Source organism: Pollicipes pollicipes, unplaced genomic scaffold, assembly GCF_011947565.3.
Source record: "Pollicipes pollicipes isolate AB1234 unplaced genomic scaffold, Ppol_2.1 Scaffold_5724;HRSCAF=6776_pilon_pilon_pilon, whole genome shotgun sequence".
NCBI lineage: Eukaryota > Metazoa > Arthropoda > Thecostraca > Pollicipedomorpha > Pollicipedidae > Pollicipes > Pollicipes pollicipes.
Genome location: NW_023596746.1, coordinates 48,727,033 through 48,751,112, shown reverse-complemented (window position 1 = coordinate 48,751,112; position 24,080 = coordinate 48,727,033). Strand labels below are relative to the sequence as shown.

At 52.8% G+C, this 24,080-nt stretch overlaps 2 protein-coding genes across 2 annotated transcripts in view; one reads left to right on the top strand and one right to left on the bottom strand.

Moving 5' to 3' along the window:
* LOC119103133 (uncharacterized) overlaps positions 1–12,918 on the top strand; it is a 24,457-nt gene extending 11,539 nt beyond the window's left edge. Inside the window, exons 5-13 of the mRNA XM_037226584.1 lie at positions 3,233–3,246; positions 6,472–6,729; positions 8,395–8,483; positions 8,949–9,034; positions 9,297–9,455; positions 9,862–9,977; positions 10,489–10,646; positions 10,905–11,004; positions 12,182–12,918. Of these exons, the coding sequence (XP_037082479.1) occupies positions 3,233–3,246; positions 6,472–6,729; positions 8,395–8,483; positions 8,949–9,034; positions 9,297–9,455; positions 9,862–9,977; positions 10,489–10,646; positions 10,905–11,004; positions 12,182–12,240 (1,039 nt within the window). The 3' untranslated portion in view covers positions 12,241–12,918. The remainder of the gene's footprint in view (positions 1–3,232; positions 3,247–6,471; positions 6,730–8,394; positions 8,484–8,948; positions 9,035–9,296; positions 9,456–9,861; positions 9,978–10,488; positions 10,647–10,904; positions 11,005–12,181) is intronic.
* LOC119102545 (tubulin alpha-3 chain) lies at positions 12,910–23,765 on the bottom strand. The gene is made up of 4 exons (XM_037225934.1): positions 23,672–23,765; positions 22,241–22,463; positions 19,963–20,127; positions 12,910–14,054 (listed from the first exon to the last, which is right to left on the bottom strand). The coding sequence occupies exons 1-4, from the start codon at positions 23,672–23,674 to the stop codon at positions 13,093–13,095; spliced, it is 1,353 nt and encodes a 450-aa protein (XP_037081829.1). The 5' UTR covers positions 23,675–23,765; the 3' UTR covers positions 12,910–13,092.
* Between the last annotated feature and the right edge of the window lie 315 nt (positions 23,766–24,080).

Below are 24,080 nucleotides of genomic sequence, written 5' to 3'. Positions count from 1 at the left end.
CCTCCTCGCGATATGCCTCTTTGCTCCGGCGCTTTTCTTCCGTCCTCACTCAATAGCTTAGTACACCACAACGACCACAACCAAAAGCACTGGCGATCTTAAAAGTGGGGAACACTAGACTGTGCAATCGACCTGGCACTTCGCCGACGTGGCGGGCTGGCCGTGACGTCCGGTTCAGACGAACGTTTGCGTGCTCTCTGACCCTGCCTGCCTGGCGTGATGCGGCCGCCAGACCTCGTCACGGCCAGTAGGCTGATCAGCCAGCCAGTGCAGCGGCTACGCATTTCTGTATCCAGGAGGGAAAGGCAACAAGGACCGCTTTTAAAGCCAAGAAAGGCAAAGAGCCTTCTTTACCCGTTTATATGTGCCCAATGCTTATACGCACAAATGGACTCTGGGGCTAAGGTTAGGGTAGTGAAGTGGTTAAGCCGCGCGTCAGGGAAACCAGAAGTTCGGGGTTCGAGCGCAACGGCTCGTGCTGTTCTAAGCCCGTCGCATCACATCCCCACACACGCTGCAGTGGGCATCGTTAGAGCGCCGATCATGCGCGTCGACTCACCAATGCAGAGGGCACCCACTTAAACCGCAGGCATGGCGCTCAGGCCAAAGCCGGGATTCAAATCTAGTCCCTTGTGTGTTTGAATTCGATATTCAAATCCGCCCTTTGGACCAGATTCCGAGATCTCGAGGCCAGGCGGCATGCATCCAAGCCAGTTCGTTTTCGCGGCACAGGATTGCGAGTCCTACGGCCTGGAAACGACCCAGTAATGGCTTGTTGGATTGTACGGAGCAGATGTATATGTATATATATATATATATATATATATATATATATATATATATATGTATGTATATGTATGTACATATATATAATATAATATCCATAATATCCATCATTCTTCCAGGGATATACAGCGTTCGACATGACAAAGGAACAGACTGTTTTTATAAAGATCACCCACCTTTCCTCGCGTTTTGTCAAATGAGCGTTGAAACTAGCATTGGATAACCATTGTATTGATTTACATCACGTCCTGTGCATCATTAGAAATATGCAGAAAATGTACAACGAACCCATTGGTTGACGGTAAAGGATTTGTGAGGCTAGTCCAAGAGAAAGATTCAGCCTATAGCATGATAGTTCTGATCTGTTTGCCGTCCCAACGACGCATCGATGGGATTGCAACCCGATCAGGGCGGACAAACCAGTCATCGCGATAGCTGTGCTGTCGCCCAGAGGGCGCTGATGATTGTCACGTAACTGTGAATGGTGTGTGTCACTCTACCGACACCGCTGGCCGTTACGCCGTGCGGCTGGTGAAGCGTTGCTTCAGCATCACTCAGGCGTTCATCGCCACCGGCGCTGAGGCGTGTCGCCTAATTCCTATGAAGCCAGTCACCGCACGCTTGCGCTAGTGGCCGCTGCGGCGTTGTTTTGCCAACTCTCGCGGGTGGCCAAACTGAGTGCCGCTAAACAAGAGTTACCGACACCGCTTGGACTCGGCGCGTGAGCCCGGTGCGCGCCAGCTCGACGCGGAACGAGTGAGCATGTTTCACAACAAGGGACCCGGCCGGCGACCGCCAGCGTTGCCCAACGCGGCCGCAGATCCGACCCGGCGCCTGCCGTCCATGTTCCGGGTGTTGCCAATCCCGCGGGCGCCGCTGCCAAACGCGATAGGCCGGCACCGCGGCGGATTCGTACCCGAAGCCGGACGGAGGCGGGCGCTCGGGAACGGCACTCGCTGATGGCTCGGGCTTGGTACCAGGTGGAAACAGAGAGGCGGGACAGGGAAAGGCCGGTTGGAAATGGGGGACGTCAAAGGGAAGCCGAGCCTCCTGGCTTTCAAGAATGCAATCAAATTGTCGTCTGTCTCAACATTTTCGGAGCTCATTTATCATGCATCAGCCCTGCAGCAACCGAAATCAATACGGTACCAACGTCGCTTGCCCAAGGCCATTTACAGATAAGGGTCGTTTTCCTTTGCATGTCAGCGAAAACCGCGCATACTGGTCAAGTCATCGGTTACCCAACCGCTGCCAATGCGCTTCCGCCGTTGTGCAATGCCAGAAGTGGTGCCCCGATCGGTAACGGAGCCTGGCACCGGCTGGACGCGGACGCCGCGGCGGCCGCGTCCAGGGCACGCGCCCGGTGACCGCCGCGAGGGTCGGGTGGACGCCGCGGCGGCCGCGTCCTGGGCACGCGCCCGGTGACCGCCGCGAGGGTCGGGTGGACGCCGCGGCGGTCGCTTCGGGCACGCGCCGGTGACCGCCGCGAGGGTCGGGCGGACGCCGCGGCGGCCGCGTCCTGGGCACGCGCCCGGTGACCGCGCGAGGGTCGGGTGGACGCCGCCGGCGGTCGCTTCGGGCACGCGCCCGGTGACCGCCGCGAGGGTCGGGGACGCCGCGGCGGCCCGCGTTCTGGGCACGCGCCGGTGACCGCCGCGGGGTCGGGCGGACGCCGCGGCGGTCGCTTCGGGCACGCGCCCGGTGACCGCCGCGAGGGTCGGGCGGACGCCGCAGCGGCCGCGTCCTGGGCACGCGCCGGTGACCGCCGCGAGGGTCGGGTGGACGCCGCGGCGGCCGCGTCCCGGGCACGCGCCCGGTGACCGCCGCGAGGGTCGGGCGGACGCCGCGGCGGCCGCGTCCTGGGCACGCGCCCGGTGACCGCCGCGAGGGTCGGGTGGACGCCGCGGCGGCCGCGTCCCGGGCACGCGCCCGGTGACCGCCGCGAGGGTCGGGCGGACGCCGCGGCGGTCGCTTCGGGCACGCGCCCGGTGACCGCCGCGAGGGTCGGGCGGACGCCGCGGCGGCCGCGTTCTGGGCACGCGCCCGGTGACCGCCGCGAGGGTCGGGCGGACGCCGCGGCGGTCGCTTCGGGCACGCGCCCGGTGACCGCCGCGAGGGTCGGGCGGACGCCGCGGCGGCCGCGTCCCGGGCACGCGCCCGGTGACCGCCGCGAGGGTCGGGTGGAGCCGCGGCGGCCGCGTCCGGGCACGCGCCCGGTGTGACCCGCCGCCGAGGGTCGGCGGACGCCGCGGCGGTTCGCTTCGGGCACGCGCCGGGACCGCGCGAGGGTCTGGGCGGAACGCCGCGGGCGGTTTGCTAGGGCACGCGCGGGTGATCGCAGCGAGGGTCGGGTCGGACGCCGCGGCGGTCGCTTCGGGCACGCGCCCGGTGACCGCCGCGAGGGTCGGGCGGGCGCTGCGACGCGCACCTGTCGCTTGCATCACAGTGCCGGCGTCGACGGTCAGGGCACGTCGTCTCAGGGCCGTCATGCCGGCCGATGAGGCAAGGCGGCCGAACTGTGTCAGCGGTGGTGGCGGCGTCACACCCGAGAGCGCGGCGACACCGCTCCGCGCGGGGCCTGGAGAAGACCGTACCCGGCAGACGCGTGGAGACTGAAGATCAAATCTACATATTGCAATCTGCATACGTGCAGGGCACGATGGGAAACGGACGGGAGCGCCGGACAGAATGAGAGATCCTCTAGTGTGTGGAGAGACGGACAGGAGCCTGGAGGAGAGGGCGATGTAAGCCCATAGATAGGAGGTCAACCGGCTAACGTTCATAGAGATATGTTTTAAAATGCAAGAGACCTCCAGCCCAAAGAAGTAAAAAAAGTTACTCTCCTCAAATCTTTATGAAAATCCGGTTGTTATGAAGTGCCAGCGATGCGAAAGGGTGAAACAGTGCCAGCTGAGATTGCCAGCAACGACCACCAAGGCAACGCAATGCCAAGGAGCCGCGTACAAACCTGCCGGGGAGGCGGCACCGTGTCGCCGAGGCTGCGCGATGCCAAGGAGCTGCGTACAAACCTGCCGGGGAGGCGGCACCGTGTCACCGAGGCTGCGCGATGCCAGAGAGCTGTGTAGAAACCTGCCGGGGAGACGGCACCGTGTCACCGCCACCGCTCTCAAAAGTCCATCCGCCAAGGGTCGGGAGGTTCGGTCAGGGAAATGACAGTCGTGGGCGATGGGGGCTGGGGACGACCCGGGGGCGCGAGGGGCGCCGCCTGCCGCGTCAGTCATGTCAGGTTACCCGGGACCGCGGCGTGAAGCAAGCGTGCCGCGGCGGCGGGGGTGGCGACGTCAGGCGACAGCGGCCTCGCAGAGCCGCGGTACTCGCAGCTCACTTTCACCCGTTGTGTAACGTGGCCAGCGCCGGCCGACGACAGCTGAGTCCCCCTCCCCACCCACGCTAGGGCCCTTTTGATCAGCTGTGGTGATGGACGGCTGCAGCGCGCGCACGTGTCCCGACCAACCCCGGCGGCAAGCCAGCGCGGCGCCGGCCTGACGCCAGCCATCCGAACAGGCGCAGGCCGAGAAAGTTCGCACGCCCAGTGACTGCGCGCGAGCAGCCGGCAGGAACGGAGTGGGTCACTCGTGTGACGCCGACGTGTGTAACGTGCGCAGCTGGCGGTTGTTACCGCGATGTCAACACACTTTCCGCGCCGAGTGCAGCTGCTCCGAGTCGGCACTACATTTGAAAGGCGTCGCTTGTCGCTGTGACCTCCGTTTCCGTCAACGAGCCATTTTGTGCAGTTTAATTAAACGTCATACGTGAGTATCCAGTGTTGACGACGGCCGAGTTGTCTGGATTAACGAGGTGGAACGATGACTTGGAAACAAGACTGGCTGTACGAATTGCCACAGAAGCTTGGGTTACATCCCGCACGGAGCGTTGACGTCTGATATAAAACAACATAACGCAGTGGATCAGGCCGAATTGATACAAGATAAGACTGGATTCGCCTGGCGAAAGGGGTCTTAGCGAATATTGCGCCATCATGATTAGTTTTGTGCGATGGATTTGCCTCAACACTGGTGTAATTACGCGAGACCAGTTGAGGCTGAGCCGGAAAAATGTCTAAACCTGATCGCAAAATACACATAAAACCGGTTTCTCTTCAAGTCTGACCCACTTTTCTCCCAAAGTTGGATGGAAATCCCAGCTCAGTGAGGAAATCATACCATTATGTCGCACTCAACACCCTGCATATTGAACGGTTTTCGTTTTGTTACGAAGAACGTCGTGGCCCGTGAGGGCCTCAATTCTATACCGGTGGACTTTCGGCTTCTCTCACTGGCCGGTCCAAATTTATGCATTTCACAAGTCTGTTATCTTCGTTGCCACTTACCACGCTCATTTTCTGCAAATTTCAGTGTCCAGCAGCATTTATCGACGACGCATTTCATGAAAGCTGCACGGGTGCCTTTATGAGGTGTTTGCATGCATGCTTAAGGGTTACAAGGCTCACCTTACCACATAGAAAAGTCGCCCATCAACACAGCTGCGTTAATGCCACTGTGCGAGTACGATGCAAGCTAGGTTGCGAGGTCCGACCCCTTCGATTTCTCGTGCGGCGGAAGGCTTCCGCTCGCGTTATTCCACTGCGTCCAGACCAGCTCCTGGTTGAAATCGTGAGGCGCGTTGTCCACAATGACGTGAATGCGTCAGTTATTCTCAACAGGATTTATCGTGTGGTGGGGGAACATGAGCACAATGTTGGTATCAAAAGGTAGTTTGCGTCACTGTATGCCACAATCACCTAATGCCATGTTTATGGATACATTTGAAGTTCACGAATAGTTGGGTAGCGGTCGTGTGCGCCATCTGAAGGTGAAAGCGACTTTAGCGCAGGAAGCATCGACGAGAAAAGGACACTAACTCGCCATTGAACGCTGTTGATCTCTTTGATGCATAACGATGCACAAAGTACCTGAGGCTACATGGCGTCGCCCGCCTCTCACCCGGCAGAAAAACCGGGCACCGCGGGGAATCGAACCCGTGGCCTATAACTCCGCCACTGCGCTGGTGGTACCTATTTTATCATGGAACCACAAACCTGACATGCACAATGTCCTGATGTAGCTGAAAAACGGCCCCGGCATGTGGTCTCCATGTCTTGAACCATATTCAACTTCGTTCCATCATCGCTAGCGCTTAATGTTATCGCACCACAACTGCATCATCTTTGCATAGCAAAGCCTCGCTAATCGCACACGAAGTGTCTAACAGGTTGACTCCACTTACGTCGTATTTAAGACTAGTAGGAGACATGATCCATTCCATCAGCGCGGTCTTACACATTAATGGACGACTTTCCGTTGGAGAGCCAAATATTATGTCTTGCAAAGTGGCTTACAATCTCTCTACAGCGTAGATGAAAACGTTAGATATGCCATTGCCCGAACGGTCTTGTTACGTTGCCTGCGCGCGCTTCTTCAAGTCCTTTAGCGGTTATTTAACTACACCTAATTTGTTGGAGAACATCGTCATGTTGCCTTATTAACATGAAAAGCCATGGATTTTGAGTAGCGCGAATCTCATCGGACGCATTGCAATTTAGGATGACGGTTTTGGATGCGTACGGAACAAACGTGCATCCGGCATCACTCAAAGCCGCGACAAAGCGCACTCCGGTTGGTCGCTGGTCGACCCCTGGCGGCCCAACTGACGCACGCGTCCCAGCGGCCGCCCCTGACTGTGAACATCCTCTGCCGACAGTGGTGCACCAGTACCGGCCGGCGGTGGACCACCGCTTCCTGGGCAGCCGCGCTGCCTGCGGCTCGTGTGAGTTCTTCATGCTGTGCTGGATGTCGGGCGGCACGGTGCGCGGCGGCTGCGGCGGCTTCATGTTCGGCTGCTGCGAGCGCGGACGGCGCGCCGCCAAGTCGTTCAATCCGCCGCCCCCGCAGGTCGACTACGGCCCTGTGCGCAACGACCCAGGTGAGCGGCCGGGTCGAGTCGGCTGGCGCCGCCGCGCGCGCCGCTTGCTGCCTGGGCTGGCGGGCGTGCCACAGGGCGGACACCGGCTCAGGTCGGGCAAGTACGGCCGGCAGCTCCGCCCGGGCAGGCGACGGTGAACCGTGTGCTCGCGCGCCAGGGTGACGAAACGTGGCGCAGAGTGGGCCCAGTGGGTGGCTTCGGGACCCGCTTTGTGTGCTGGCTGAACGAGCTGTGTTTGAACATTGGACCGCGGTAGCCCGACGTAGCTAGGAGGGCCTCGTGATCCAATTTCAGCAGTCCCAAACCCCAGAAAGGCATCAGAAAGTTCTCAGTAGTCTCAGGAACCAGTCCGACGCGTATTTTCATGAGCTTGGCCGACCAGATCGCGTATCCCTTAGCTTAACTTCCCTACATTGATATGAGCAGGCCAATGAAAGAAGGCGTGCTGGCAGTAGCCTAGGTGCAGTTTGCTTCAATCAAAGGCTAGCCTATCCCTTGCATTAATGCGGTGTGATCTAAATTGATTACATAATCCGAAGACAAGCCAGCATCTATCTTAGCTGGACAGGGCTAAAGCAACGAAAATGACGCGCAAGGTGCTAAAAGTGAAACGACCGTAAATACTAACATGTGATAGCTACTGCAGTGTTCTTCAGACTCGGCAACCGTGCCTCCAGAGACTAAGACGTGTTTGACTTGACAATTGTACACAAAGCTGCAGCCCATTGTTGCACGCTGCCATGTTCACCGCTTATTTGTGCTTTGTTTATTGAGTTGCTTGCAAGCAAACCCATGCACGGTGAATGGTGTTATCGTAGGATGTTCCATGTGCTTGAACCCGATCACATCTCGGAATGGCAATCGTCAGAAAGGTCACAGGCTATGGCCAGAGCAAATTCAGGGGTCAAACATGGCATTGAGACGGGCTCAATGTCATGCATGTTTTCAATCACCATCGCTGCACCCTGAATCATGCCAATCTACGGGCTTCTGAGGGCAAGCATGCCCCGGCTGCCACAGCACTGCTGGCATAGCCTGCGCCTTTCTGCGATCGTCACCGTGCCGTGGCCGGTGTCGCTTGACGATGTGCTTGTTGGCCGACACGTCCACCACTAACGGGCCGCAGGCGCTGATTATTCTAGGTGTAGTCTAGTAGACGCCACTGCGCTCTCACTGGCACCAACGACTGATGACGTCACCCTGGACTATGACGTCACAGACATCGCGTGCGCACCGTTTGGTGCATGTGGACCGACCGGGTATAGCCAGAACGCACCATCAGACTTCAGAGACGCACAGTATACGGACTGGTACAGGCTGCAGACGGCCTGCTGTCGACCAGTGGCGGGCCAGCATTCGGACGGCTGACGTCACTGCTTGCTGGCCAATGGCGGCCCTGTACAGGGCAGACTCTCTTGGGGAGGGCGTCGACAGAAAGCGTGAAGATTTGCCCACATGTCACTTCATGACTAGCAATGTTTTTTCTGCCCAAAATTGAAACATATTGTTATTGTTATGACTACCTCAGCAAATGAATTTATCACCATTACTTTATTCAAATCATACAGTTTCATTCAGGTGGAAAGTGAAGATGTGGAGATAGGGGCTGACGATGGCACGTCATGATGTGTTCCCTAACCTGCTGGTGCGTGCGTGCCTGAGCAGGGTGCGGACTGTCCGACACCTCCCGGATAGGCATCACGCGCCGCATCGTTGGTGGAAACCAGGCAGGATTCGGCACCTTCCCCTGGCAGGTAAGCGTCCTGTGCCCTGGGTGGCACGGTCATGCCTTTCTATCGCTGCTCCGATAAGTTGCAGAGACATGTCATTACCTGACTATAATGATCATTGTTCGTATAAATACGAATCCGGCCATAAGTTAATCGTAAGGTACAGCAAACTGCTGATATCCAGGCCGAAACTGAATTTGTTAATCTATCCGACATTTTGGTGCAGCTGCACTTCAACTCGCCTATATCATCTCTAAGCTTCAGGCGTTGTAACAAAGGAAAAAGCACAGTGATGCAGTGATCACTTGTTTTGCGTTGTACAAATATTATATCTTAAATCGCTGCAGCCCACCCTTGCGGTAGCATGCGGTAGCCAGCGTTCTCTAAACATAAATGCTGTTTCCAAGTGTTCAGCGATCACAGGTCCCCCAAGTGGGGCGATGGGTGCACGGGAGGCCGCGCGTCGTCTGACACCCCGCGATGTCACAGGCGTACATCCTGATCGGCACCAGCCGTTGCGGAGGATCCCTGATTAACCAGCAGCACGTGCTCACAGCCGGACACTGCGTGGCCAGGTAAGTTGGGCCGGGGCGGCCGCTACCGGTGACCGGGGCATCTGGCGATCGAGCTCGCGGCGTGCCTCCAACGCCGACGGCGCCACTCAGTACACTCAGTCATGGTGTGAGATTGGCCAGAAGTCTGTGCAATCCAGCCGCACGTATCGCAGCCAGGCAATATGGACCGCGGCAACTGTCGCGTCCCGGGACGACTGAGGCTGGTGTGCAGTAGCGCGACGCGTTCTCTGCATGCTGGTCTGACGTGACCCTGTCGGGACAGGGCGCGGCCCGGCCAGATCACCATCACACTGGGCGACTACGTGCTCAACTCCAACCGCGAGCCACTGCCGGCCTACAAGTTCGGTGTGCGCGCCATCAACGTGCACCCGCGCTTCCAGTTCACGCCGCAGGCCGACCGCTACGACGTGGCCGTGCTCACGTGAGTGGGCCCGCCACCGTCGGCGGCGGGCGGGGCGTCCAGTGCAGGTTCAAGTGCTGTCGATAGGTGGCACCGGAGTCTGCGACCGCTCTGTGACCGACTTTGATGCCAATCTGTCGTCGTTGCCGTTGCAAGCAGCTCATTGTATTCTATATCATTTTTGGCCTGTCACATCGCATGGTCTGAGGACAAACACAATGCCCCCGTCACCCGTGCAATAGCGGTGTGATAGCGGCCCGGGGTAGAGCCAGTGCGCGGCCCAGGACTGCGGGCCACCGGTTCTCATGGCCTCCCAACTGAGTCTTAAAACCCACCGACACTCTTAGCCTCTAGCATTGCGTGTGGCGGAGGGAGGCCCTTCGCTATCTTCTCGGCGAAAGTTTGACGCAGGCTGCACTGCTCACAGGCTAGATCGGCCCGTGCCATACGTCCCCCACATCCAGCCCATTTGCCTGCCCGAAAAGGGAGACGAATTTGAGGGCTACTACGGTTGGGCGGCCGGCTGGGGCGCTCTCCGACCAGGTGAGTTGGCACTCGGGATCGCCTGCTCTGCTTGTGGTAATGACAGAGCGTACCAAACATCATTTCCCAAGCAAATGTTATTATTATACGACAGAACGTGATGTGGTGAAAACGACTGTATCTCAGGTCCAGTATGTTAGCCCTTGAGCATCGATATGCATTTGCTTCTCCCACTTAGTCTCTCAGCATTCGTGGTGGCAAAGCTTTCAGCCCGCGTAGCGTTGAACGCCAATTTTGATATCACAAAACTCTGGCATCTTTGAGCACACGGGTAAATATGCAGTGCTTCCATGTTGGCGTGAAATTGTGTGTTGCACCCCTTTCAGCCAAGGTACCCCGCAAAACGAGGTTTACGTATATCAGGTAAAGGGCAGATCTAGGGTCCAGCCACATACCCGCTCAGTGGACATGTTCGTGTGGAAAACCCTGCCCAGGGACCGGTGGAATATCGCAACATGTGCTCAACACATGTGCGTAAGTTTTAAAAGTAAAACCCTTTTCTGTTTTGCAGGCTCGCGCGTGAGACCAAAGGAGCTTCAGGTGGTGGATGTGCCGGTCATCAACCGCCACATGTGTGAACAGTGGCACCGGCAAAAGGGCATCAATGTCATCATCCACGACGAGATGATGTGCGCCGGCTACATCAACGGCGGCAAAGACTCGTGCCAGGTGAGCGCGGGCACGACTGACTACTATACTACATGTGAAATGAGTTTCCTTAAAGTACAATTGTTGAAAAAGGGCGTAAGTCCCGAAAGTGGTTAACTTAATTCGGGCCTATATAAGCCAGCCCACCTCGGGCCTGTCAGTTTGCCCAATAGGCCCCTGAGGAGGGCTCTCATCAGCGTGCTAGGCCAACTCGTGCCCATCAACATGCTTGCCCACTGACGACTCTTCAGCCACTGAGGTCCGTGGCTGACTCCACAGGGCGACAGTGGCGGTCCTCTGATGATCGAGAACGATGGACGGTGGTACCTGATGGGCATAGTGTCGGCCGGCTACTCGTGTGCGCAGGGCAAGCAGCCAGGTGAGCAGTGCAACGATACAGCGCGCCAGTGTCAGTCTAGCAGGAATCCGCTTGCTTCTGGAAACCCTGGTGCTAACCATATCGAGAGTAAGGACGGCTTCACAAATCGAACGTGTACCGTGCCGTGGCCAGGGGGAGAGGGACTTTGAGGGCTTGTGGCCCTCCCTCCTCCCCCCCCCCCCCCCGAGGGCTTCACTAGGTACTTTGGCGATTTAAGACGCGCACAGGGCTCCTAAAAAACGAACCTTCGGGGCACCCACATGGGACCTTAAGCCTAGGACCATTCCCGAATGAGAAACAAGGCCCCTGCAACGAAGAGAGTGAGCCCCTCGGCTGAACGTCCCTGTCCGCCCCACTCCTATGCCTCGACTTGGCTCCTATTGGGCGAAGGACCGACATGACTAAACTTATACAGCGTATTATCGGCATTTTTGTGTCAGCCATCGCAAGAAGAGCGTTAAGCAAAGGACATTTGAATTCCATCGTTACACTCCAAATTGTGTAGCCGGGTATAGCCTTATATGTTACCCAGGGATGTCAATTTTGGTAAATTATGGGGGTCCGAACCGAAAGCCCGACAACCCATCCCCCACATTTTTTTCTCACCGGACTTATCAAACTTGAATTTGATTAAACGCAAGATGTTTTTAATCTTTGTATAATTTAGAAGTCTTGCACGTGAAGGCGCCCCTTTAGAGGCCACCTTACGGCGCCGGCGGCGCTCTTCTATGACGGCCACGGGAGACGCCACACACTTAGGTTGTGGGGGACGGGGACGGGGTTAGCCATGGACTCATTTTATCCCCATATTCCATAGCCTTTCACTTTGACCTGAAAAGCAATTGCGTGTCTTACGGCGCTAGGTGTGCGAGGTTTATTGCATCGTTTATCCGCTCAGCTGTTACGATTTTATCTTGTGGCGAGAGCAACCATGACCTTTTGTTGAGAGTGGTGCGAGACGCCACTACACAGAAGGATCAAAGCAGGTAGTCTTCGTGTTATGATCATCTTTGACCTCATATCAACCGGTGAATGCTGACAGCGTAGCGCAACTTGCACGCTTGAACTGATTTAGTGTCAGTGACCTCGCAAACTAAAAACACGCACGCTTTGCATCAGCGGGCACGCGGTCACATCACGGTTTGCGACCTTGCCATTGACCCTGGCCTTTTCCCAGGTATCTACCATCGGGTCTCCATGACGTCTGACTGGATCTCATACGTCGCCGGAAATTAAGTATTACCTCCAGCGTTCGCGGCCCAGTCAACGCGAACAGCAGCTACCTACAAACTAGGCCCAGGTCTAGCAAAGCAAACGTTCTTTCACTCAGCAGCCCGTGCGCAGGTGCAGAATACGAGCATGTGATACACACGGGACTCGCTGAACGTGAGCCCAAATCCAGGCGTGCCAGAGTTGCGCAAGTGCTGCCGCGGACCAGTGAAGTGTTATGTTATTTATCGGCGCTTTCAGCCGAGTGCCGTCCCAGGATGTTACCGTTGTTATCCTGCATGTGCATCAATCGTTTTAGTTATGTACACCTAGTTTCTCAGATTGCGCGCACACTCCATTTGAGTGAAGCGCTTCGGCCCAAGTAGCCGAAGCGCTCAAAATGTGACCCGTATTTGGATAGCTCTTGACAGGAGTCGATGTTTGTAAGAGCAGTGCAGTGCCTTAGGTGGGAAGAACACCGCGGGCATGGTTGTCAAGTGTACTCAGATAACGTCAGCACCAAGCCTTGCATTGCGCAGGCGCCGATGGTCCCGAATCCGCTCCATACACGCAATGAGAGGACGGTAGTGAAGTGTATCCCAGTGTTGTTACACCTCCACGACTAACCTGTTTCCCAAGCAAGACCATGTGCGCTCTCAAGATGTTTGTGTACCGTTTTCATGCTAATACGACTTGTGAACAATGCGACCGTGTATTGTTGAACTATTTCAAAAGAAAGCCATGACAAGCAACAGCACGCCGCACAGGCTGCGAAATGTGTACCCACAAACCAAAACGGCTGCCTCGTACGAGACATGCGAAGTTTCCCGACATGGGTGTGTAGTCCACCGATGTAAGGAGACAGCGCAACGGCCGACATTAGTACTCCTCATTTTCCTCTCCCTCGCCCTCCACGGAGTCAATGCCAACCTCTTCATAATCTTTCTCCAAGGCGGCTAAATCTTCGCGGGCCTCTGAGAACTCACCCTCCTCCATACCCTCGCCGACGTACCAGTGCACAAAGGCGCGCTTAGCGTACATCAAATCAAACTTGTGGTCGAGCCGGGCCCAGGCCTCGGCGATGGCGGTGGTGTTGGAGAGCATGCACACGGCGCGCTGCACCTTGGCCAGATCACCGCCGGGCACTACCGTCGGCGGCTGGTAGTTGATGCCTACCTTGAAACCGGTGGGGCACCAGTCCACAAACTGGATGGTTCGCTTCGTCTTGATGGTGGCGATGGCAGCGTTAACGTCCTTGGGCACAACGTCGCCGCGGTACAGCATACAGCAGGCCATGTACTTGCCGTGACGCGGGTCGCATTTGACCATCTGGTTGGCCGGTTCGAAGCAGGCGTTCGTGATCTCGGCAACTGACAGCTGTTCATGGTAGGCCTTCTCGGCAGAGATCACAGGGGCGTAAGTAGCCAATGGGAAGTGAATGCGCGGGTATGGTACCAGATTTGTCTGGAATTCCGTCAAGTCGACGTTTAACGCACCGTCAAAGCGAAGCGAAGCAGTGATGGAGGATACGATCTGGCCAATCAGGCGGTTCAGGTTAGTATACGTGGGACGCTCTATGTCCAGGTTGCGGCGGCAGATGTCGTAGATGGCTTCATTGTCCACCATAAACGCGCAGTCGGAGTGCTCCAGGGTTGTGTGGGTGGTCAAGATGGAGTTGTAGGGTTCCACTACGGCCGTGGCCACCTGCGGCGCTGGGTATATGGCGAACTCAAGCTTCGACTTTTTGCCGTAGTCGACGCTGAGACGCTCCATCAGTAGCGAGGTGAACCCCGATCCAGTACCTCCTCCAAAGGAATGGAAGATCAGAAACCCTTGCAGCCCTGTAAAAACAGGTCGTAACTATAACACAAAACTGCCGCTGAGCTGCAGCAGCAACGCCTTGCAGCAACGGAAAATATGCTCGCCTCGCAGTGTAGCATGCCAGAGCACGAGCACTATAACGTGCGCATCGTTTGGCCCGAATGAGATAGAAACGTCAGCTGGTCCAAAGATGCTGGGCTAGCCACATCTTAACATTCATCTGATCATAAAAACTCGTTTGAAAAAGTGCACGCTCTTTGTTAACATTGCATGAACATAATTTCAGCAAATGATCTATAACATGACAATTCCTGTAGTTTGTTTAACACGGATACGGCCAGGGACTTTTACCAAGGGGCACGTTTTTCGGTCTGATGCCTTCACATGAAGTGCATGACATTGGCAATCCATCCGAACACTGACTGGATATTTATCATTACTATTACGTGGACCACATACTTGCTGCACCGTACTCCACCTAAACAAAATCTACCTGGAAACACAGTTTACTACATAACAGACCGACTTCGAGGAGCTAGTAACGGCGAGGTATTTTCAAGGTTATGAGGTCTCCGACCTCATCCCCCTTGGCCCGACGAGCAGGGTGAATGGGAGGCATTTTCGCTCGCCAATTACGGTGCACTGTGCACACACACCATTCAATAGCCTACACTCTCATCTTTACCTGGGGCCGTGACAGTGTGCGGCCAGACCCGGGCGTCCTGTCCCGTGAGTGTTACGCGCTGTCAGTTCGTTGTCTTGTTCTACTGAGTGGCGGCAGTGGTTGGTCGGGTTTGCGGATTTCATCCGCCAGTGCACGATATTGCCGCTAGATGGTGCGCGCTGTGATCGACAGGAATTGCTTTGCCTGCGCAGAGGTCCTATCTTTTGTACACAAAAGGTGGCATTTTCCGCTGCTGATCGAGGCCTGGTATGTTGACTACGGTCCGGCAAGGTTTGTGGATGCCATGCCGTTAACAGTTAGGAATTTGCTGATGATTACCATGAGGTACCGTTAAATTGCCGCCTAGGTTACTAATTTAGCTTTACTTGGCGGAGTACCTGGGGACTGCTTGAAGCCATACTGGTAGCTCACGGATGGGCTACAATGTCTCCCCATCATAACACAAGACAGTACTTTTAGCACTATTCCTCACAGAATAACCAAGGGAAAGGAAATGCAGGTGTTACTGTTTCGGCTGCATGTCCTCGTAAAAACTATTACGAGCATTAAATTCAAAATTGCCTGCCGATCCCACACGATTTTTCAGTTTTTTTCCCAAAATAGCGAGCCATAATTTGTACAAGTTATCAGCATTCAGAGGATTAAACAAGAGGTAACTGCCAGTCATCATTGCGATAGTGAATATCTAACTAGGGATTACAAACTTGTACATGCAAACGTGCTAAAATAAACAGTCCATCACGCACCATGCATGAATGCAAGCGATTTTAACAGGCAACACACATCACCTTTACATGCAGAAGGTTCCACGTTAGCACGCACCACGCGCTAAGGCTCTTACCACATTCGCATTACCGGCCATGAGCCCTGTACGCCTAGGTCTGGTCGCCGACTTCCTACAAGAGTGGATTCACTTATTTTCCTGCTTAGATGACTCCGCGCTCTGTAATGACTTTAATGTCCAGAAGGGATGTAAGGTCTATACCTCTACGAGTGTCTTGTCAAAAAATGGTCGACGGAAAGGCTATTCCCTATTCTATTGTTTGAGTCTTACAAGTGTTCAGTATATCTCCGACGAAACGGGGTCATGGACTAGACTATACGACCTAGACGATATCTCTGGTTTTTTCAGTTTACAATTAAGTTCGTAAGCCATGCGTTTCTGCGTGCAAACCCAAGGAAACCTCGACTTGCACAAGTAATTCCTTTTGCCACTCGGGCGCTTAAGCTTAGATGGAAGATTCCGCCACATTTTCAGCTCATTGTCGTTCTTACGAGCAATGCTTACGCGCAGACAACGGCAGGGCAACGGCTCACGCAATTCTTCCACAGTGATGGCGCCATGTCACAGCCATCTGGATAGGTGCCCCGCAAGGGACTTTTTTGCTGAAGGACCATTGCCTTTATGGCCGCTAGGTCATTTTTGCATAGAGCCTAAGTACCATCCGCGGATGGATGGCCTACAGCTGAGCATTTGCAATTATGTTCTCGTTAAAGGGAGTGTCTCACATTTTTATGGGATTTTGAAATGAAACAACCGTCTTGAAGACCGTTTGGTGCAGGTCATAATCCCGCCATGATGACCTAAAGCCCTCTAATTTTGCGCTACACGCCCGCGAAAACGAAGAGTATTTCGGGGAGAGTACTTCAATGTCACCTTGGCATTCATGGCATTATAATAACGTCGCTGAAATCCTGTCATTCCATGAGCCATGCAGTGATCAAGGCCGATACCAATAGAATAGTCGAGTTGTTCATATCTAATGTTCGTGAGCACGATCTCCAGATACAACGACCGTCAATTGGGTCTCAAACAACGCTGCGCAAGGTGCGATAGCGTAGTCAAACATTGGCATATCGAGGAGCATATTCACTCAACAGGGAAACTGTCTCGTCTAAGGCAGTCTCTTCTGCTTCAAAGTATGCCATTCGTTAAAAGTGAGCTTGTTTCATCATATCCGATGCTTGCTTTAATATTTTCACATGTGAAACATTCCCTCTAGTCATGTGTCCCCCCCCCCCCCCCCAATTTGCACTGTCGTCGGTGTCAACACAAATGACGCCACCGGCGGGGGCATTAACCACGTCTTCCCTTTGAAATACGGCTGCTCCAATTTGGTACACCCTCATTGAAAGTGAGAGGGCCGACAGCGTATCATGATCTGCTACGCTTCCAGCGCCTACCTTTTTCCGAAAGATGAAACTCGACTATTCGCTTTGCTACAAGCAAGGGCGGGCCATGGTCTTTCGGCATTGTGAATTGGGCATTCTTATCCTCACAATAACGGACCTTCGATACAACCAGCGCTTTCCTGAACGCGTCATCTGGCCGATGCATTCTTGTGTACTGAAGGTTGAATGTTGTCAGAATTTGGTTACCGCCCGCATGACTAACTTGGAACAAAACTTTTGCGGAACGATGTCCACTGGGGCGTCACACGCTTCCATAAATTTGGCGATTTTTCCAGCTACGGGTTCAGATTTCTCTGAGAACTCGTAAGGTCCAATTAAGCACAATGACATAAAATAACTTCTGCAATATATGTGACCTTCAAGGTCAAATGAAGGGAACTTCTTACCACCAAACATTTACCGGCGGATTTTAAGCATGAGAATATTCAAAAGCGTAGGAACAAGCGTCCGTCAAAAAGTCCTGCCCTCTGAAGGTAGCGTAGTTTATGCGATGGGGATACCCTAATGCTTGGAAGGCTAGAACTAGCCGGTAATTCTCGGAGATATGCAGTTTCCAGTCATCTGGGCCAGAGCTCGACTCGAACACGCGCTCCGATGGCGGTCAAATTGACCTGCAAAGGGCTTTTCCGGAAAGGTTTCCGAACGGCGCGGCACAGCCGCGCCACACTTTGCACAGATGTTGACAATTAAACTGCGGATCGTTTAGCACCAAAATTAAGATGTACCTCATGTCACTGACCTACGGCAAGTCAGTCAGGCCATGGACTCAGCGATGCCAATTCCTAGGGAATCGTTCAATCTGACACGACAACTGAGAGCTAGACCAAGCTGTATGTCTCTGAAATATTTTCCTAAGCAACACAACCATTGAATGAGCAAATTTCATTGACCTAAGGCCAGGTATAAAGGTCACACCCAGTTGAAAACCAATCTTTTTTATTACTCTAGGGTTTGCTGTATGCGGTGGTTCGTGGCACTCATTTCAAATTTATTGATAATAGGAACCACATTGTGCATCTTCCGTGGACTCCTTGAAGGTCAGAATAGGTTACTGACCTAAAATGACCCAGCTCAGCATCTTGTTCTTAGGGACATGCTATCTGGCGTCACCTTTGTCGCTTATTAAAATGCAAAACCCATAAGTTTTGTATGATCTTGGCTACCATGACTTTTAAAAGGTCAAACGTGGTCACTGACATTAAATGAGCATGTGATCTTTTGCTCAGAAGATATTTAGGTTCTGGGGGCACTTTGAAGACCAACATGGAGTATGACTTTGCTTGACCCCAAGGTCAATGCCTAGAAATATCAAAAATTGACTCTAGTCAATTTTGACTATTGACTCAAGTCAATTCACGTACGGACCAACACACCATATAAATGTAGTGTCTCTAGTTCTCTTATTTCCTGAGATCCCAGGGGGGGGGGGGGGGGTCAACCTGATCCCCGCCCGAGCGAAGGGTACCCAACCGGCCACCCGGGCGAGTGCTAGAGAGGAACGTTGGAAGACCATGCCTTTTTGACGGGCGCTAGTTCAGGCGCTGGTGAATATCATGACAGAAATGTTACAAAAAGGGATAACATTTTGGTGATATGGAGCTCGTCATCCCTTGAGCGCGAATTTGGCCTTGAAATGTCTTGAGTTTTTATGGCCTCTAGTTTCTTACGCGGCGAACACTGATGCCTGAAAATTTGACATTGGCCGGTAAGTTTTTGGTGATGTGGAGTTTTCTGTCCTTTGAGGTTGAAGGTCACGTGATATTGCAAGATAAATGTTATTTTTGATGGCCTCGTGCCATCATTCACCGTCTGACGCGTTTTCAGACAAATCAGAACTTGTCGCTGAATAAATCGCCAACTTCATGAACACATCACACAACACCTTGTACGTCGGCGTCCGGCCGCAAAAGCAAAGTACAGCCAGTCCCTTTTTCGGTACGAATATATCTGAATGCTGCAGTTACGCAACTGTTCCACCTTGTCGCCACATGCCCACTATCATGGGGGTCCCGCCATAACTTGTGGCGGGATGACAATAACCACGGTAGGTTTAACGGCGGCCAGGCTGTTGTGCGTAAAAGCCGCAACGCATTTGGGCGTTGTGACGTCAACCCTCAGTGTGAGCAGTTTTCATCCAAACGCATCAGGAAAACGACTGGGTCATATACTATTCTGTGGCCAGTCAGGCCGGACATCTGGGGAAAGAGTCCGCAGCATAAGCGTATTTATATATATATATATATATATATATATATATATATATATATATATATATATATATATATATATACACACATATGTAGTTCTGGCTGCGCATACTTTTACTGCAGAAGTGTGGTGAGTTAAGCATCAGTGGAAACGCGGGAACGGAGCTCATTATGGCACGAGTGCTTAGACCGCTCAGAAGTAATTGGAAGAAAACTGATGCTTCCTGACGCAAAATCCAAAGACTGCCCCGTCTTTGGATATTCGGAGCCGCCTTCGCTCCTACGCCCCACATTAACTGTAGTCAGCTGATAAATCAAACCAAAATAATCGGTAACGAAAATTAACATTCTCCTTTTGCTGACCATAACCGCAGAAACCTATCACAACGGAGCATCTCAAAGACCCGGCCCAGCAATGTTCCCAGTTTTCAGACCTAGCGCGCCGAGCCACGCTGTGTCAGGACATATGTCGGGCAATTCAAAAATAAAGAGGACGGGGAAGACGAAGGCGGGAGAAAGTGGCTGACTTCTCAGATGGATTATAAATGATCACTTGAAATTTACTAAACTGCGACCAGTACTGCACCTATTCCCCTTAGTGGAACCCTGCATTTAAGCACATTTCGAGCATAAACTGGCGGTGTAATAACTGGTGGACAACGACATGCGTTAACCTTTCTCCAGCAGCTGCGGGCTAACGTCCGATTTCATCCGCAAGGATCGCATTACTCGCGCCACAAATACTCGTCGATCCGCTTTTAAAGTCCGGGCAGCATACTCCGTCCGGGACGTTACCACCCAGACTTTGCAGCACCGGGAGCACATGATTGCTGAGTCACGTACCTGTGCACTGGTCCGCCAGTTTCCTGATTCTATCTAGAACCAAGTCGACCAGTTCCTTGCCAATCGTATAGTGGCCACGGGCATAGTTGTTGGCTGCATCCTCCTTGCCCGTGATCAGCTGCTCAGGGTGGAATAGCTGGCGGTATGTCCCAGTCCGAACCTCATCTGGAGAAAGGAGCATGTCCAGTTCAGCCTATGACTGTTCCCAGCACTATTTGTAAAACTATATGTTATATCTCCGGTCCAAAATGCTTGGCGGCAATGTAGCCCCACAACGTTGGCTTGGTTTTCAGCCTACCACTCTATTTACGCCAAATTTCAATTTACGTGAGCTCGCCAACTTTCACTGAAGTAGCAATATTCTCTAATTCCAATTCGCCAAGCCTTGAGCTCTTTTTAATTGATTAACTTGCAGTCGGTGGTAAATCCATATAATCTAAGGAATACAAACACCCACGGCGCGGTAAACAAGCAGTACATTTCCAACAGCTCACTTATTTTACACTCCGCTCTGAAAATATAGCCGCTTGCAAAACTAGGCCGAAAGGGTAACACTTTCTCCCTTACAGTAGTTAGGCGTACGAGAACACTTCAAAACGGTTACAACGGCATTCACCAAAGTACTATTTTTAGCTATTTTCAAATCAGATCCCGGGCTCCACGCATAATTAAACCGGGGCATTATGCGTACTAAACGCTTCTGTACGTCGGTGTTATCGCGCCTATCAGGGGGCCAATTTACACCGTATCATCCGTCAAGTGAGTGAACAAGACGCAATGGTGCGGCTGTCTCATAAACCTCCCAGTGGTGTCAGTCTTCGGGGGTGTTGTTTGTAGCCGACCTCCAGGGACACCAAAAATGACCTTCAAGGGGTGTCAATTATGAAAATCCAGGAATTCACTTGCCACTACGCCCAGAACTGCGCAATGGAACTGCACAAAAATAGCGCAACGGCCTACCTGCGTCCTGGGTACAAAACGACTCATCGGCGAACACCCATATAACATCGCATAACCCGAGGTTTCCTGGCTTGTGAAAATGTATCAGACTGCTCAATGCTCGCTTGGCGAATGCAGGGCTGGCTTGAACTCCCACGCTGGAAGTGCCGCATTCGGGTTTCAATGAAGCCAAAATGATGACTTGACCCGATCTACACAATGGTAATGGTGCCCCGCTTACGTGGTAAAATCTATCCTACCCTATGTATCTCCATTGCTCGCCATGTCATGCAGCCTGGCATGACCCGGATTTCCTTGGCGTGTACAAATGCTGGTTTTGCACAGTTCATGACTGTAAAGATGCTTACATCCTCAGATGAAAACTACAGAGTCGCATGGAGCTTTATAGGTCGTACGAGCTCAGTGAACCAGCTCGACCGAGACCAGAGGTTACCAAACCGCCTAAACGGGCCTGCTGCAGCCGCGGTCTGAAGTTCGGCCCAAAAGCACGACTTCATGCACTACACACCCGGCACGACTCGGAAACCAGTCGATTCCCCAGAAGCAAGCCTTCGAGAATGACCTAATATTTTTGCAACCGGACACGACACGGACAGTGATTGGTCTCAAACTGGACTAAATTTTGTTTACATATCCACGGTAACGAGGGCTGCCACGCACCACTTTACCCCTACATCGGAAAAAAATTGCGGAAGGGGGCAGAACCTATCAAGACAAAGGTCAACGAGGTACAGGAAACCTGAAAGTGGCGTGAAATTTTGCTGAGCATTCAGCAAAGGTATCAAAATATTTAAGTGTATTCAAACATTTAACTCAGGTGGTTTTGGTTCCTCAATAACGTCACCCCCGGCGATCACGAGTCCAAATCCTGCGTAATCACTGCCGATTGCGCGCTCCTTAGTCCGATTCATTGCACCGGTAGTTCACTGAAGCATAACAGCCTGCGAAACAGAAGACTCAGACCCAACAACCCCATTGAATGCACCATGAGCTTCGGAATTTAACCTTGGGCTCACTCGAGCCACAATGGCCCGGAGCAAACGTAAAACTAAGTTTGTAGACGCCACGTGAATACATTTGAAGTCGGACAACGGTGCTATCGTAAACCGTCGTAAATGCTTAAAACGGAGGTGGTGGTGATTGTATCGGGTAAAGGTCTCATCACCAAATACATCGTTCGACAGCGATCATAAATATAAAGATGTCAGCGTATTATCATTTTTTGTAGCATACGAATTTGAGATTGTCAAAAACCATATCAAGTCCGGGGAAGATGATCGTTCACATGTCGTCTGATCTGACAGTGACGACCACTCACCCACAACGGTAGGCTCCAGGTCCACGAAGACAGCTCGAGGCACGTGTTTCCCTGCGCCAGTTTCGCTGAAGAAAGTGTTAAAGCTGTCGTCACCTCCGCCGACAGTCTTATCAGAGGGCATCTGGCCATCTGGCTGAATGCCATGCTCCAGGCAGTATAACTCCCAGCATGCGTTGCCGATCTGAACGCCCGCCTGCCCGACGTGGATTGAGATACACTCGCGCTGGAAAAGAAAGTGCACGCGTCATTGACATAAAGTTCAGATCTCGTCCAAGACTGCTTGAAGAATGACAAGGAAGTAATAGCCAGTCTTGGACCGCCGTGCACGGAACCGAGTGCACAATTTTGGCGACAAGCCGCAACCTAGCCCCATGCAGACGTGATATTTGAGGACAGTAGATATTCTCACCACGTGAACGCGGGGCATTTTGGGTTCAACAATTTGGTGTAGGAATGCATTGGTACCTACTGTTAGAAAAAACATTGTACATCATTCATCATGTTTAAGGCAGGAACATGTCATAAATGATCATTAAACAGGCAGACTCATGCTCCTACCTCCGGATTTTAATAACTACGATGGCGAGGTCCCGAGCGCCGCACTCAACTACATCGACTCCCCAGCGCCGTTTCTGCTTATCAAGAACCATAAAGATACACGGGGGCAAGGTAACGATAACAACGCAATGAAATACATTTCTTAACGCGTGTAGGTAGGTTTATGAAACAGACAGGCCAGAATAGTCCAGAACATGCCACACTAGCCTAACCTCCCTACCCTATTCCCTTCAACCGTGTCCCATTGGCATACATGTTTCATGTCATATACATGTACCGCATTAAGTTTTGCTTTGCCGCCATATTATCATTTTGCTTTTCATTCCCCACCCAGAGACGTCATATCTGCCCACCATGCCGACCAATCTAGTGTGGAATACTGCTTGGATACGCAATAACCATATTTCATTGGGTTCCTGTTACCTTGGCCCCGGGCATTTTTATAGTTTTTGATATGCGGTAATGTTGAATGTCGTGATCACGCGTAGTAATGGCGTCGGGGTCGCGGTTGCCGCGTGCTTGCGGCGATCGGACGTTCGCTATCGTAGTTATTTAAGTTCCAAGGTAAGAGTTAAGATGATCCGTTTAATGATCAATTACGATATGCTCTGCCTTAAAAACGATTGATGTACAATGCTCATTTTTAAGATGAGGTAGCAATGTACGTCATGACCCACAAATTTTATTGTTAACCAGACGCTTTACGCAGATCAATTTTTATCCAAGTAAACCATCCATGACTTTTATCACTTCCTTTGAATTACAGCAGTAAGCGGCTTCACGTACGCGCACCTTTTTACTGGGACTTATTAAACATCCTACGACATAATTCCAAAACATAACAAGCTGACACACATCTCTTCATAGTCTTACCATGCTTTCGAAAGATGTAAACTAGTCCCTGAGGAAGAGCCTGGAAGCGGCGTGACGAAGTCGCGTAACGTAGCACCTCTCACACGCGCGGAGCCAGATGTCGGAATCAAACGGCCGTCAGCCCAGCAATTCGAAGTCTCGCGACTGGTTGCCATGGAAACAACCGCCACTGCCAAAAATAGGATTTTATTGGTCCAGGCCGTCCCGCTGTGTCGGGATTTCATTCTGCGAAGGATTTACCCAAAACTTTCAAGTCATTTGGGGTTCGACCGTTCGGGACGAAATAGGATCGTTGGAGCCCATGATTCATATGCAGTGTCGGGATTTGCCGCAATTCTGTAAGATAACATATTGGCTTCCAACAGGTTGATTTATGTGATGTTATCATCGCACATAAGATAACTGTATG